The sequence below is a fragment of the Larimichthys crocea genome, chromosome VII (genome assembly GCF_000972845.2).
Source record: "Larimichthys crocea isolate SSNF chromosome VII, L_crocea_2.0, whole genome shotgun sequence".
Lineage (NCBI taxonomy): Eukaryota > Metazoa > Chordata > Actinopteri > Sciaenidae > Larimichthys > Larimichthys crocea.
The window spans coordinates 20,369,493-20,386,768 of NC_040017.1; the positions used below are offsets into that span (position 1 = coordinate 20,369,493).

At 43.5% G+C, this 17,276-nt stretch overlaps 1 protein-coding gene across 1 annotated transcript in view; it reads right to left on the reverse strand.

The window, feature by feature from the left end:
- The window catches only part of nxn (nucleoredoxin), a 62,023-nt gene that overhangs the window by 12,742 nt on the left and 32,005 nt on the right, over nt 1–17,276 (reverse strand). Inside the window, exon 2 of the mRNA XM_010736657.3 lies at nt 3,013–3,130. Within this exon, the coding sequence (XP_010734959.1) occupies nt 3,013–3,130 (118 nt within the window). The remainder of the gene's footprint in view (nt 1–3,012; nt 3,131–17,276) is intronic.

A 17,276-nucleotide genomic window follows, 5' to 3' on the forward strand; every position in this document is an offset into this window, starting at 1 on the left:
ATGTGGTAACGTTAACTTTATAGTTATTTAAGTGCCTAAAAGCACCCAAAGCACCCTTCTTCTTCTTCTCACATAAAAAACACCGGTGCACCGGCAATAATAGTCCCCGGTAAATCACTTCCGTTATGGCTTTTTTTTTTATTTACATCGTTGTTTTATTTGCAGCGCCGTTTCTTTTTGTTTGCAGCGTTTCTTTTTATTTGCAGCAATGGTGGGTCTCGGCCACCGTACAGATGGCTTGTTTGAACACCCAAGCTTCATTCAACCCGCTTCAGGTCCGCAGATGATCAACGTCTTTGCTGATTTTTAGATCAGCCAGGAGGCGGGACTACAAACATGGCGACGGCCAGAGAAACCACACCATGAGCTATAAAAACGGCTCTTCAGAAGCTTGTTGGTGACGTCACAGATACACCATCCATTCTTTATACAGTCAGTGGTTGAGACATTTCACTAAAACACAAATATGTTAACGTCATGGTGGTGCCAGAGAAAAATCAGTCAGTGGATCCTCTGTGGAGCACGAATGAACCGATCAACTTTATCAAAAAGCCAAAGCACTGAAGGGGTTAAAAACATGTTTCAGATTAATTTGTCAACTGCATCCTCAGTTCAACATTTAATTAAACGCTCGAACGCTCTTTCCTGTTTTCCACAATCCAAGGTGACATCTTCAAATGTGTTACTCGTCTCCAAAATTGCAGATGATGAGCCGTGCAGATGGAAACCATCTAAGACACTTTTGTGCCGTAGCTGTTAACAAAGAGTCATTTGTATTTGTCATGTATACATTACTGAAAGTTTTTTTCTGTGACATCTGTTCGGGGAAATAGACACCAGATCCAAAATATGGTTTTAATAACGGCTGAGAGTGTTCCCTCTCGAGTACATGAAGGTTGCCAGAAATACTTCAATCCCTGTCGCTCGCTCTCTTCCACACTTCTCATTTCCTTTCTGAGCTGTCTTCATTGTCTCCATCGAGCTCTGGCCGAATTAAGAAGGAGGTAATCATAAATAAAACCTTGTACGGTTGGGTTCATAATGACCTGGCTTGGCTTCATTAGGCAGGAATGACACGTCTGTGCTGCTCTACCGCGGATTTTTACTGTTGTCCTGATTGTAAAAGTGCACTCCATCTTTGCGCTGCAGGCTAGTCTGCCGCCACTCAAGTCAGGGCCTTTTCATCCAGAGTGAAAGGCTGATTGTCCTGAATTGTTCACCCGGCCCTCCGAGTCTCGATGCACGGCAAACTTTTAGTGCCCTTTTCCCTCTCTGAACTGTAGCTGGATTGATTTGTCACATCCAGAGCTGCCTTTTAAATAGTATAAACATGAAAAATACATGAAAATGTGCAATAAAACAAAAAACATAAGCCTGTTTTCTTTGTGCTGTAGCAGATTTAAGGCATAATCAAGTGCCTATATTTTGCTACTGAGGGAGAGATTAATCTCTTCTGCAGCCACGTTTAGTTTGGTGGAAAAGTTAATGAATCGTGGATAATACTGCAGGCTCGGACTGGCTTTTATTAAACAGGCTGGCTGCAAAATCTGTCACAATAATGTGAAATCCATTCTGCTTCAATGCTGCGCTGCCATAGTGCCGCTTTTCTCCCTGCTCACATGACTAATGGCTACTTTTTTTTTTTTTTTTTTCACGCCGACTGACTGGAGAAGGCTTTTTTTTTTTCTTCCTTTTTTAAATATTGAGATCTTCGCAGCCGCCGCAGAGGACGTCCTCTGTACAGGAAAGGAATGCAAGCCCACTCTTGTTAATTCTCTGCCTCCACTTCAAAGTGCAGAAATTATAGGGTTTGCAGATGATGGGAGTGAGACACGGACACGCTGTAATATTCATACAGCACCATAATTACGCCAGCATCAACACAAACGAGGGGAGGGAAAAAAGTTAGTGCAAAATGTTTTAGCCGAATGTTGAATGATGTGGCACTGCAGGCAACTCCGACTGAGTATTTAGTAAACATCATTACAGAGGATGAGTGTTGAGTAAGTCTGCGTGTAATGCAATGCATATTACGTATATAGAGCTAAATAATGACAATTACTGCATAATTCTTCACACAGTGCACATCTAGACTGTGCTATTTATATTATTTACAGACACAACAACTCCCAGTACCCCATCTTGTACTCATTACATGTTGGTTTACTTGAATTTCTGCAGTTTATCTAACTCGTTTAAGTCGGGCTGCACGATGCACGACTCAGTGTCTTTTTCCATTCACCTGTTTTGCACATTTTTTAACATGACACATGCTGGAAATGTCACAAATAAATCAAAATAAAAGAATACTTGAAACATCGATGCACAAACTTTTCCACGTCTGCCAAAGTCGCAATAAAACGAGACTTTGTGAATAAATCATGATGCACTCTGCTCATTTTTCCAATCATAAAACACTCAAACTGCCAACAAGATCAAATACTGATCTCTGTATTATGAATATTTAAGCCATCGAGGTCCAGAAAAGTTATAAATGTGAGCCAACAGAAGAATCGACGCCACCAGCTGCTTATGACCAACTCCTAACAGAGCATTAATGCACATTTTCTCTTATATTTATGTTGCTTATTCATGCCACCTTGCCTCAGGGGCGGACTTTCGTTCCTACCTGCTGCCTGCTGCTGTTTTATTGGAGACAAGTGGAGGAAACAGTCTGAGCGAGTGAATTTGGGCGTTACTGTCCTGCTGAGATTATTCAAGGAGAAGCCAAGAGAAGCTGCAGAAGTCGACTCGCCAAGAATTCAGGGTTACACAGGTATGACAGACAAAGTGTGTGGGGAAACTGATGTGTTGTTTTGTCCTTTTGACCCTCTATTACCTCATTAAACAGCGGTATTTTTAGGGGCTGAGCGCTGGGTGGTTGGGGTTGAGGTTAACCATTCAGTAAAGAGGATTAAGGTCAGAGCTTGAGGTCAGGGAATAAAAATAAATCAGCACGATGTCTTTACTAATAACATACTACAAGCATATGTGTGTGGCTGCTGATCTTACCTTTAGGGTCATCTCTGACCACCAGTAGACCATTTCGACAGACCACCTTCCCCGTGACTGCGTCCACAAACACCAGAGATGGGATGCTGGTTACCTTGTACTTGTTCCACAGCTTCATCTGTAAAGAGAAGTAGAAGAAGGAAAAAAAGCTGTTTAATGCAACCTGAAATTGTTTTCATTGCAGTAACAGTGTTTTCTCCTGAAATATGACAGCATAAACGAAACAAATGTCAACTGAGTGCCGTATATATTTTATAGGACAAACACCGTCTCCGTTATTTAAAAAGAGACCCAGGGGACGAGAAGGTGGAGTAAAAATACAGTCAGCCCTGCTGCACTTTAAAGAGGCTGAACTGAACTTGCGCCGTCCCTGCTGTGTCATGAATGTGAGTAAAAAAGGATACGCAGCTGCAAAAAGATCTACTTTAGCTCTGCAGTAAAGGAGAAACTCCAGCACTGTGAATTATTGGAGCTTCTTGGATGGAGAACTCATATTTTCATAGGCATTTATGAGCGCCCTTTGGCCTTGGCTTTAATCACAATACCTCCAGTATGATGAGTTGATATTAATACAGCCTCATAAAGTCAGAGACGAGGCTTTACAGGCTGAAATTTGTGCATGAACCGACGCTATTTATGGGAGTTCAGCCGATCAATGCTGACATGAAAAGAGCAGATCAAGCATTTAACATATCTGAGACTCGCTTTCCATATCAGAGGGAAGAGACCTGCTCTGCGAATAGAAAATAGCCGGGACTTGCTGCTTCACCAAGTACAGAAGAAGAAGAAGAAGAAGGGGGATCCCTCGCATGTAATCCCATGCCAGGAGAGCTCAGGAAAGCTCAGACGTAACATAGCCTCCGGAAAAATACAGCATCGATGTACGCTTCATCTTCTTTTATTTGACCTATATATACACGTCTGGTTCAGGACAAAGGAAAATGAGCACATTCAATACTGTGCCACCCAATTTATTACCTGCTATACCCTGCCAAACACTTAAGTACCCGTATAATATGATGATTTGTGCTGTCTGAATGCTCTAATAGGTTAGGAGCGCCAGATGAAGGGTTGGGTTACCGTTGAGCTCCAGGTTGATGAAAACCTTTCGTTGCTCTCTTTTCGTGACAAAGAGTCTCAGAGTAACAGACAGGAAAGCTTGCACAGTGCATGTTTAATTCATACTGTGTGTGTGTGTGTGTCCTCTTTGAGCACATGTTGTCATACACTCGCCAGAGGTCGACCACAGGCGCTCTCTGTCAGCAGAGGTCAGACGGTCTGTCCCAGGGACAAGACGACCCGGAGCCTCCTGACAATGTTGGTCTGGAAGTCCGTCAAAAAGTAAACTTCAGCGTCTGCCACAGTCAACAGTTTTACCACACGCTCCGTGCTGCTCTGGAAAGTCAATCTCGGCTCACAAATTGATGGGGTCAGGGGCATTAACTGTGACTGTCTCCGAAAGCTCACGTGCCCGCCACCATTTCACTCAGCTGCCTGCTGTCATCCGGGCTGATGATTTGAGATTGAGAGGCGGATTTAGACGGGAAAAGTGTGCGAGAGGGACTCGAGAGAAGAAAGCAAGAGCGACAGGCTGATTGGTTCTGCACCAGCACTTTAATATCATGTAATGTATTGCACGTCGAGGCTCACAGTCCTGCGCTCTGAGGTGTATGACAGCGTAATATGATTCAATGTTAGCCAGGTGTTCAAGAGATTGCAAATAGCATGCACGGTGAAGCTCAAACATCTGCTTTTCCACTAGATTATGACTAAAATAAACTGCCTTTAGCTAACACCCTCTCACAGGTTTACATTAAAGGGTTTGTAAGGGATAATGCTTCATGTCAGGATCCTGCATCACCCTGTCGGGGTTTATTTCACAGTAATGAACAGAGCAGTGAATCCTCTCTGTATAATTCCACACATCACACGGCTACTTACTAGAAAAATGAATATTTTGTGTCAAATGATTTACGAGGAAGTATCTAAAGCCGCTGCATCCGCCAATCAGACAATGTCGGCTGTCTCTGAAACCGAGGCTTTCCAGCTACAGTTGCTTCTCTACCTTTGTGTGTGTGTTCTGGCTTCGTTTATTTCACGTACCCAGCTTCTAAATCTGAGTCTGACTCGCAGTTTACGCTGCAAAACAGTGACATGAAGACGTTTTGTATCCGATGGTGTGAGAGAGTGAGCAGTGGTCGAGAGACATAGACAGTGAATGAGAGTGAAGGAGCACGGGCATCTATAAAGCTGGTTAATCAGCGAAAAAAACAAAGTTACTTCTTGATTGTTTCACAGCGGTTACGTTCGGCACAAATAGATACAGGCTCATACACCTGATTCTGTCTGAATGTACCCTAACATGGTGATGTTTGGCAGGCATAAGTATCACGTTCATCATCTTAACGTAGCACCAAAATGGAGCTTTTTTAATCTACTGGAGACGATGAATGTCTGCACAAAACTGAATGCAAATCCATCCATATAGTTTGGAAGTGGTGGACTGACAGACTGAATAAAAATAATAGCGGAGGCAGCTTACTGTCATTGCATTTCTAACTTTTCAGTCCTCTTGGGCAACTATAAGAAGAACAAAAATAAAGATGAAAGAAGAAAACTGGACGGTACATGCAACCCACTCAAATCTGTGGCGGACTGTCTGACGCTGACATCCCTACAGCCCCGGAGCTCAAAAAATAGAAACCACCAATTCAAACGCCACACAGCACACGTTAATGTAGATCCACTAAGAACACGTTAAGATAACAAGCACGGGGATACGTTTTTTAAGGACAGAGGAAGGTGGCGTTCTGGTGTAATCATGCCGCAGCACCGACCTTTAGAGGCAGAATGATTCCTCCTTCTTGTCTTACCACTAATTTACTGCATCCTTGAATCACGCCTGCCTGGTGATTTGGCTGCAGATCACAGTAGCCCTGAATGCTAAATGATGCTGAATCCCTCGAGGGGTTTTAGATCTGCTGTTATGATTTCAGGAGCGTTGACTGACCTTGTAACTACAAAAGCAACATGTCCTCGAGTCTGACGCAAACAAAATGGATCTCAGCACAGGAATTCATCGTGTATGGGTGGGGTGAAACTTGTCACAGCGGAGTTTTCATTGTCATCTACACATGTAAATCCAAAACCTTTCACCAAAACACTGAAGACAAAAGCTCTCACAATAACAGCACTCTCTCCTCGTGAACATGAGGATCACATGCCACGGTGATCCATTTCCCCCAAAACACACAGTTTCATTGTCGAGAGCCTCAGGCCGTCGATTACAGCTCAGATAATAAATACAGACCGTGACATGATATGTTGTACTAAAAAAAAATAAATAATACAGCACACATAAATCATGCTGTCAAATTCCTTGGCTTGAGAAACAGCCTCCACCTCGCAGAAGTGCTGTTAAGGATGTTTTGTCAGGTTTTTATTCGTCTGTAACACGACTCATTTGATGAAAGTGTTTCTTATGTGCCGCTGAACGGAGAAAGTTAGATGAAAATATTGATACCACTCCTATATAAAAAGGTAATAAACCCACTGGCACATTTCAACATGTCATGTTTATAGTTTTTGTATGATTTAAACAAGATACGATGGAGCCAGGTTAGGCAAGCGCCAACATTTGTGTCTGTAAAGTGAAACTGTGCCAAAAACTGCAGTCCCTGCCCAGTGTTGCATATTTTCGGCAACCTGTGGGTGACGTCCGTTCTTTATACTCTCAGTGGCTACAACCAACAGCTGGTTATCTTAGCTTACAGCTAGCCTGGCTCTGTATAAAAAGGTAACAAACCCATGGCATGAAATATTTTGGCACATTTCTCCTGTAAAACCAAAACATGTCATGTTTTTTGTTATGGTTTCTGTAGGATTTAAACAAACAAGATAATGATGACTCGCTTCTCCTTCTATGTGTCATATGATAATAAAATAAAACCTTGAATTGTTGAAAAACTCGTTAATCTGCAGAAAATCTTCTCAATGAATCTTCTTTTATCAAGCGAATGTCTGAAATTAATGAAAAATATCCATCATACAAACGACTGTTAGGTGCTCCCTTCACTGATTTATGAGATTTCTGCTGCAGAAACACAAACAGTTCAAGTCCAGCACAGCAGTCAGTAGCCAATTAACATTCAAACGGTTTGCAGACCATATTCACTGCATCAAGATTGCACGTTGCCACTCCCGGCTTTCTCTAAGGGCGCCTCTATTCATTAACAATGTCAACAGAGTGTGTAACCGCATAGCCAGGCCTGCCGCTCGGCTATACGGTTACACACTGGTTTAAGGATGCCAATAACCCCTGTAGAGAGCCCACCGACTGTTAGGACTCCGGGGAGAGCTGAAAATCTATACTAACAATCCATTTATGCTCGTGGACATGCAGACATTAGTCTCACGCCGCGCTCTGAGCTCATCATTGCTAATTGGATCACGCATGGCTGCGTGTTCATATCTGGAAAAAAAGAGCAAATCAGGCTCCAACAGATCAGCCTGCATGGACATACCGTACCCTCGTTGTTCAAGGAAAATGCTGATTCTTTATAGATGTAGATTCATTAGCTTGGCGGGGTGCATTCATATCCTACCTGCACCTATTATAGACGGCAAGTGAGCTAGAAAAAGGGCCTCCACAGGCCTCCGCATTTCCATGTTAAATGCCATGCGTGACGATTGCTTTCACGCCTCTTTGCACTGTTGCACTTTATTGCAACATCTTGCACTTTAAGAGGAGGGTTAGCTTACATGGAGACCCCCACCTCCCCTAACAGACTTGAGGGCTAAACATCTGCACACATCTGCTTCAGTCTCTTTTGTCCTGCAGTTGAAATCCAGCCTCTGTCAACTAAGCAGCGATGACGCTGGCGTGTTGAGAGAACCAGAGTGGAAGAAATCTCATCACTCATCGTGCCTAATTCACCTATCATTGTCGGAGTCACCCATCTCCTCACAGATCTGCTTTCACTGGGGCCGGCCAGGCCTGAAGCGTCTGCCAGACGCTGCTTTATTACAACAGTGCCGCTACAAAGGAGAGTCAGCGCTTTACAACAGAGGACATGAGAGGTGTCCTGCTGTGACAATGAAAGCAGCAAAAGCTCAGGGACAAATGGGGATAGTCCAATGGATATCTTGAAATAAAGCATTAAACCAGATGAACAGTATTCACAATTTATAGCTGCACGAAGTAGATTTGTGAAATTTAATTTAGTGGCAAAAATGTTCCTCATATAATCTTTTCATTCATTCATGTCGAGAGGGCGCCGTTTGAAAAAAGTAATGCATTCCACGCTATTCAGGAGAGGACACAGAGGAAATCATGCTCCAGTTTGATTTGATTTAAATCTTCAAATGTGGAGAGGTTTTTTCCAAAATGAAATTACACGTACAAAGAAGAGATAACAGTCAGCCGATCAATGGCTTCATGTTCATGTGTGTGTGAAAGCTCTTTGTTAGAAGATGGGGGATGTCCGTCTGATGGACTGACCGGCTCGAACGCCTGAAGACGTTGTTCAACAAGAGCATTTGTCTTTTACTGGCACTTTTTCTTTATTTTATTGAGAGCGCCTGCAGGCGGTGTGATCTCTGACCGTAAAGATTTACTGTAGTGGCGTCATGGAGAGCAGGCACTGTTGGGTTTGCCTTTTGGCAGCCGCTAACACAAGCTCATCACCTGCGCCTACTACCTTCATCTGCAAATGGATCCAAATGAACGTGCCGGTGCGCGGCAGCATCAGCAGTTCATTTATCATCATGCGTCAGGCGGCTTTCAGATTCAAATCCAAAACATTTTCTTCCCGGTCTTGGTCTGGAGACAGATGAGAAACAAACTTCTCGCTGCTGTAACTCCCTTTTGGCTGGGCCCCTGCAGCCAGTTTTGACTTTACATTCCTCCATGCTGCACCCCACCTCTGCTCAATCTGCTCCCGAGGCTCTCAGTAAACTGCCTGTATGCACTTCAAAACCCTGTTGCAGCTCTTCATGGCTACAAAGGGAGCCCCCACCCACCCCACCCACCCCACCTCTCAGCCATACTTCAGCCAACACTATGCAGGCTAGTGTGTGTTACTTAGCGTTTCCATCTGTGCCGCTCTGACACAACTATCGCTTTACCCGGTCAAGAGTCTTCAACACGGTGGTGAAATACACATTTCAAAGCCTGTGACAGCTGCAAACTCACTGCCCTTTGTCAGCGCCACACCGATGATCTGTGTGTTAATATCTTGTTTTGTCTTACATAAACCACCAAACTATGTTTTCATCTTCAGCGCTTTACCGCTGACAGTATAAAGCATGGACAGCGTGTACGTGAGGTTTCCAAAGAGCCATTTTAAAGCACCCAGGAAGTTAACACTGCAGTACAACTTGTTTTCTGAGGTAGCGTTACGTTTGTTCGGCCTCTTGTGAGAATAAAACTGAAACATACCGTTCGAAAAATATGAATAAAGCGTAAATATCGTGTGCCCGAGTCAAGCAGGGTTATGTTAGACTGAAATGAACCTGGGAAGTGAGTGTGGAGGTTCTCAAAAATAAAAAGGATCACATGACATGCAGATGCCTCAAATCACATGATTATCACACATCAATGTCTTGGAGAGGGCTGAAGGGAAGAGGGGGGGGGGTTAATTTTATTTTCTTCGGTGAGTGTTTTCAAAAAGAGGCATTTTTGTGGTCGAACATGTCAGTTAAGCGTGGATGGAAGACTGGAGCGGAGAGAAAAGGATGCAATTTAAATTTTTTCCACATTAGTGTGGATACGGCTTGTGTGTGTGTCTGTGTGTGTGTCTGTGTGTGTGTAATAGGTTTACACTTTGCTCTTTGTAATGTTTCATAAAGAACTAGGCATAGCCTGAGAGAGGAATAAAAAAAACAGTAAGTCTATAGAGGGGGGCAGGGAGGCAGACCGGTATAAACACCACTGGGACTGAAGAATGCACCCCCTGCCGTCCTGACCTTTGACCTCACCGAATGTAGGCCTCAAGGGCAGCCCACGCCTGTGGAGAGACAATGCTGCAGATACCTATTGAGCGCTGGCTTTTTACTCCTTTACAATCCCCCCCTGCGTTTCTTTACTACATAAAAACTTCTCACCATACAGCATCCAAGTTTGGATTTAGAGCCTGTATTCAGGGGGTCGCTTTTGTGCCTCCATACAAGCCTGGAGGGGGGAGAAACACCCACACACCACACCTCCCCTCTCTCTCTCGCTTTTTTTTTTCTGCTGGGTTATTTACCCTAAGCCCTCTGACATCCTGGCACCTGTTTTCCTCACAAAAACCCGTTAATTTATCACTGAATTATTAACTAAGAGCCCAAAATGTGTCTGCCGCTCTGGCGACACGTCCCTGACTTCGTGGTAGGAGGGGTTGGGGGTGTCGTTGCCGTGGCAACGAGAAGGCGCTTTATCGAAAAAAGCAATTTAGTCAGCATCTGGAGGATCCACCGCAGGATTAATAAAATACACGAGATAGCGGGCAACAAGAGGCACGATGTGAAGCCTCTCGGGCTCGACGGCCTTCAGGAGAGTGCATTTGCCCATCATAATGGATGTGTATAGTACAGGATGAGCCTCCGTAATGAGCCTGGTGGAGGAGGGTGGAGGAGGTTGGAGTGAGTGGCCTGTAATTTTTTTTTTTACATTTCTAAGAATATAGATGACACTCAAAAAAAATCATGGAAGAAAATATAGAAATCTGGTAACATTTGAGCCAACCTCCTGTGAAGTGAAGCCAAAAAAACTGCAGTTCCTCAAACGTCCACTTGAAGCTGGCTACAGAATGAGTCAGTCTCCATAAGTCCCCATGTTAAAATGTCCAAGTTCACAGCAGAAATAAACATGTTTACAGCCCGGTACAAGAAACAGTTTTGGTCTCTATAGCTAATTTCCCCGTTCATGACAACTGTACTGAGGGTGGACTTTTATAGAAATGACCTGTTCAAATTAAATTAAGACTTAAAGTTTCATATAATTAACAGCATTGATTCGTTGATTGTCAGGTGGGTGCCATTGCAGATGGCTTGTTTGAGCAAACCGGAGTCATTTGGCCTCTGATCCACGTCTTGGCAGAGTTTTAGATTAGCTGGGAGTCAGAAGAGGCAGGACTATTTACATTTTGAGCTTCGAAACAACTCTTCAGAAACCTGTGGGTGACATCACGCATACGCCGTCCATTCTTTATACGGTCAATGGTTTAGGTAGAATTGTTGGGCCAGTTGGCCAGATGCTATATTAAAAAGGATTTCACTAAAGTTTCTTGTCTGGGGACCATGAACAGCAAATGTCAACCAAAATGTTGATCGAGGGGAATATCTGAAGTGGCAGTGGTGCCAGAAAAAAGACTAAACTCGTTAAGAGACATCATCTGGAGACCAAGATCCACACTTTTTGGTGAAATTGTGCAGTAGTTAGTAAATGAACAACACTGGGTTCACTGGGTTATGATTAGTTTAGTTTAGCCAGACATGCTAACCAATTCCCTAGAAATCAAATTTACGTCAGACAGCAGAAGTGAAAACAATGAACAACAGACGTCTTATTCGAACAGTATAAGTAATGTGTAACGCTGTACGTTCTTGTTCAGTCACCGCGGGTGAATCATTAAATTCAGCTGAATTTCCAGTCAGCTGTAATGATTTACCTCAACACTGTTCACAGGATGACAGAAAGCTTGTTGTGTGAACACTGTCACGATTTCTCAACTCACACCCCCTACCTACCATCAGCCTGCATTTCATCAAGCCGAGGCCTGCGGGCTCTGACAGACAGACGGAGAGAAAGAGAAAGAGAGAGACAGACAAGATAGAGACGATATAAAGCTGGTCTGGCTCTGGACCAGCTGGACCTGCTCTATCAGTTACCTTAGCACGACCTTCTAGGATTGGCATAATACTCTCTCAGTGATCATCCAACTCATGACCTGGAACGCCTGGTGCATATTTGGAGGTTTAAATTTTTTTATTTTTTTTTAAATCATTGCCAAAAAGGTAATACAACACACGCTCTCTCTCCAATGTAATTCAATACAGGCAGATATGTGCAGAAACTGTAAAAAGCACGTTGTGTAGCCTCATTAAAGTCTGTGCACTTGGGGAATCTCAGTCCATTACATATTAATAACGAGACAAAACACACATTAGAATAAGCCTTTCAGCACAACTTGATTTTTTACGCTTACTGCTCAATTAGCTACACTCGGCAAACAAACCCACAGCAACTGTGCATTAATTCAACCCATAAACCACCACAGCGTCTCCGGTACCCCGCTTTCCTGGAGTGCACACAGTTGGATGGGGGTTGGGTGTCAGGTTTAGACAGCTTCCCTGTTGTGACCTCTGTATGACCCCACGTTTAACTCCCACCCCTCCTCCTCCTCCCCGTGATGGAGCCCTGGGAAGTCTCAGGGAGACGCAGCTCAATCCCCCGATTCCATCGCAACACAACACATTAATATTTATGGAAATTTGAAGGGAACGTTTCAGACACATTATCAGCAGTTTGTGCATAATCGCTACAGCTCTGAATTCTACGTGTACGGCAAGCTATGTAACACATCTTTACGTTTCAGCGGGCTGGTTTGCAGTGTATTTATTCTTACACCGTCACACTTTTAGCCAATCAAAAGCAAGAAAAGAAACCGTGTGCATGTAATTTCAGTATAAAAACCGGCATCCAGGCATGCTGGCATTACTGAACAGATGCAAACCAGGAAACTGACGACGCAAAACACAGACCAACATGTGAAAATAATGGTGCCTTTAGACTGTAAAGCCGCAATCTCAGGCCGCATTCAGAAAGGATCCAGTGCTGCAGCGGAAACACAGGTTTTTCTGTTCATTTGAATGAGGGTAGCTCGCCAAAAAATGCAGTAACCTGTGGTGGAGAAGTTAATCCAGATCCGGCTTTTGGAAATGCAGCCTGACATTATGCTGCAGGCGCCAATCAGATTGGTCAAACTCTCCACAGTCAGTCTGAAATGTCTCTGAAACTGAGACTGAGACTATCCTGGTGGATTCATGGACTAAACTCTGATACTCTAACCCTTGTGTTCTGGCTTTGTTTATTTCATGTACCAGCTTCTAAATCTGAGTCTGACTCACAATCTGCGCTGCAAAATAGTGACATGAAGAAGTTTAATTTGATTCGTGTCCAAGAGAGAGCATTGGTGAAAGAGACATATGCAGTGAATGAGAGTGAGGGAGCGCCGGCATCGAGAAAGCTCATTTCCAGTGTCTGATTCTAGTCTGAATGTGGCCTAAACACACCTTTAGACTGTGCAATAGCAACAATCTTATGCACTCACCTCATGCCACACTGTCAGATTGTTCTAATAGGGTCTGAATGTGCAGCAATTCAATAGACAAGGTTTGACTATTGCCTTGATTCATCTTCACACCAAAAAAAGCTTAAAAAGAGAAAAAAAAGATGAGATTGTGACGCTGCTAGCAAAGAAAAACAAACAGACGGAGACATGAAATGCAGATTTTGCAATGCGAGTTTGAAGTAAATATGTTTTTATGGGTTATAGCAGCAGTTACATTGTTGAATCTTTGGTTGTAAATCTCTTACAGACGAATTTGGATGCTTGCTGAGGCTCTAAATCAGACAACAGTGGACATGTCTCGCAGTACAATCTTTGTACCACAATGCAAACGGGCCAAAAACACAACTGAGCGATTTCCTCATCCTTAAAAAAACAAAGCATGATAGCGCCTTTATATCTTGAATTATGCTCTGAACACATCCAATAAAGCGTGATATACACAATAAGTGCCATGATGTTGAGACACAGTGTGCTTGGCAGGGTACCATATATTTTTGGTCCAATTGTACCCTCCACAGGCAGCGAGGAGCCTCATAAATCACAATGACACCCTGTGTCTGGTCTGCCTTGTAAAACAACACAGACTTCTGACAGAAGTGGCACTTTGAGGCCACGGCATGTGAACACACGCAGGGTATATACACATATATACATATATATATACACATACATATATATCATATAATGAAGTTATATAATATATATATATATATATATATATTATATAATATATGGCTATCTCTATCTCTCATAATAGCCTGTGAGTTTCAAGTAACCCCCCCCTCTCAGGGTCTTGTTCATGTGTGAGATGGACCATTGCGGGGAAGAGGGAGCTGAGCCAGAAGCCAAAGCTCTCGATCTTCCAGTCCATCTATGTTCCAACCCTCACGTTTGGTCATGAGCTTTGGGTAGTGACCGAAAGGATGAGATCGCAGATACAAGCAGCGGAAATGAGCTTCCTCTGTCGGGTGGCTCAGCCTTAGAGATCGGGTTGGACATCAGGAGGGAGCTTGGAGTTGAACTGCTGCACCTACGCGTCAATAAAAGCCATCTGAGCTGGTTTGGACATCTGATGAGGATGCCTGTCTTCCTTTGGAGGTGTTTGGTGCCAGACCCAGAACCCGCTGGAGGGAATACATAGCCTATCTAGACTAGGAACACCTCAGGATCCCCCAGGAGGAGCTGGAATATGTTGCGGGGGAGAGGGCTCCGTTAAACCTGCTGCCACCTCAACCCAATCCTGGATAAGTGGTAGAAAATGGATGGATAGCTATTCGAGCCTGACAGCGACCTTCTGTTCCAGGAAATCCACCTTCACATATCATCGAATCTCATTAATCTAGCTCTGGGCAATGACGCACAATGATGTGACGCCACATCAACAATGTGTCCCTTTTCCTGAGGGAAAGGATGTTCTTTCTTTCTGCCCATTACCTGAGCTACGTGCAGCTCTACAGTGACACGGTGACACTTTATATCCACCCATTAACCCGTTTCCTCCTCTAGTCTTACTCTCATTAAAAGTCACATCTGTTTGGCTGCCGCTGCAGACCTGCCCCGTGCATTTTATAGCTGAGCTGTACATCTGGACCCCCTCTCGTATCTCTCACAAACCCCATCCACCCCCGCCCGCCCTTCTCAAATGCACGCCTCGTTCTCGGGCTTATCCCACCCACGCCGCCTCCACCACCCCCGCCGCTTTTCACAGCAGAGGCGACAGATTCAGATAAGCTCCCTCTCCAGCAGAATCTGCCCATATTGGCCAGTTTGAAGAGACTCTTGGGTGCAGATTTCATTTCATCCAGATTAAAGTATTGCACATAACGTCATACAAATCGAATATCCATTAAGTCTGGACCACATGTCAAGGGACACACTGTGAAAAACATTGTACACACAGATTTACAATGTATTTCACAAAATGTATTCTTTAATCAATGAATAACCACTGAATAAAGGGCATTTTTTACTGAATGTCATAAATTAAATATAATAAAAGCATAAATATGATTTCATTCGTGTATAATCACCTGAAAAGAATAATCTAGGAAGGAGAGGGGATTGCAATCAGCAACTACACATTTACATTTAGTCCTTTAGCTGATGCTTTTCGCCAAAGCGACAAAAAGTGAAACAATCATGGTACAGTGTGACAAGGACATGTTAGTAGCTGGGTCTTCAGTTTTTTGAAGGTAGAGAGGGACGCCGGTGATCTCGAAGGAACTGAAAAGACGTTGTGGGGAACAACAGACGAGAAAAGTTTATTGGAGTAGGTAACATATGTCTGTATGAGGACGTTCAAGTAAGTTGGTGCGGAGCCATAGACTACTTTGATTTGAATTTTATGTGGGCTGCTACAGGTTGCCAGTGGAGCTTGACGAGCAGCGGGGGAACATGACTGAAAGCAAGGCATGCCGCCATGTTCTGGATCATCTGAAAAGGTTTTGTCACGAAGGCGTTACAGTATTCACAAGATGACCGCAGCCTGTTCGAGCCTCGTACACACTGGTCTTTACAGTTAGCTACAGTGTCTAAGTAATTAATGCAAGTGAACAATAAAATTCAAATAGTAAAATGTCCGACAGCTTTAAAGTTTTAAAATGTCATCTTGACTCCACAATTTAATTGGGACATTGGGGATACAATTTCATTTGCTTTTATATGGACTACAGAGTGTCTTACAAAACAGGATAAAAAAAACAGAGAAGAGTAGATAAAAGGAAACATTAGAAATAAAAATTCAGTTGAGAGGAGACAGACAGGCTTGGAACAGCAATAAAAACAGGGGACATAAAAGTACATTGTAAAAATGCTTCCTTGTACAACTGTGCTTTGAGATGTGGTTTAAAAGATGCTACTGATCTGGCTAGCCTCAGTGATGTAGACCTCGAGAGCCTCGATAGCCTCGACAGCAAAGACCGGGTCACCTTTTGTTATAAGCACAAGTCCTTGGAAGAACCTGTAGTGCTCTGCCAGAAGACCTGAGGCTACGCTCGCTCTATAAAAAGGTCTGATGTGTAGCTCGAAGCCAAACCCCCGCTGAGCCTCAAAATAAACATCCATCAATTTTCTTGGTTACTTAAGTTCGAGGCTGTGGTGGCAGCACAGCGAGCAAAGTGTCTTTTTTAAACCACTGCTTACAACTTCCTCCAGTTTCTCCTGGGGGATCTCCAAGAGCTCCCAGCACTGATGAGAGCCTGGAGGGATGGAGGACGTGGGGGGGTTTCTATCAGGTGTCTGCACCACCTCAGTTGGCTCTGTTCAATTCATCATGAAGTATAATCCTACTTATGCCCACGGGTAACAGTCAGATCAGCCAAACTGGTGCTTATTTATGCCGTTTAAAGGCGATGCTTCATGTTTTAATCCATTAACTACAAACTGTAGAGCCGCAAACACGTAGACTGACTTCTCTTCTTCCAGAAACCGTCTTTAAAATTCTCTTTGTATGGCCGTCAAGTCACGACGAAAAGAATCTCACCTAAAGGTGGAGCTTCTGATCATATCGCATAATCTTCTTTAGCCAATCCACCTGCGCTATGATCAAACGCTGCCTTACTTTCAGGCGTTTTGTCATCTGCTGTTAACTTTGAACAAGTTACGTTGTTTTAAAATCATTCAACCGTGTGAATTCGAGTGAGACAGAAGGTTGCTGCTCAACTCGACAACTTTAAAAATCTCCACATCAACGTGGAGTTTTCACATCAGTCCCTGCCCACAACTAAATTACTATAAACAATATACGTAATGCGAAATAATAAAGATGATGAAATGTTTATAGTGACGGATTATGCATCCAAACAAGTTTCATGTCTCTGCAGGTTGATTTTTTTTGTGAATGCTCTACTTTCAGATCTAAAAAAGAAAAAAAAGGTATGCGTTGGAAGACGGTCAAAAACAAAGTAAAACACTGAACGTTTGCAGTGGCTA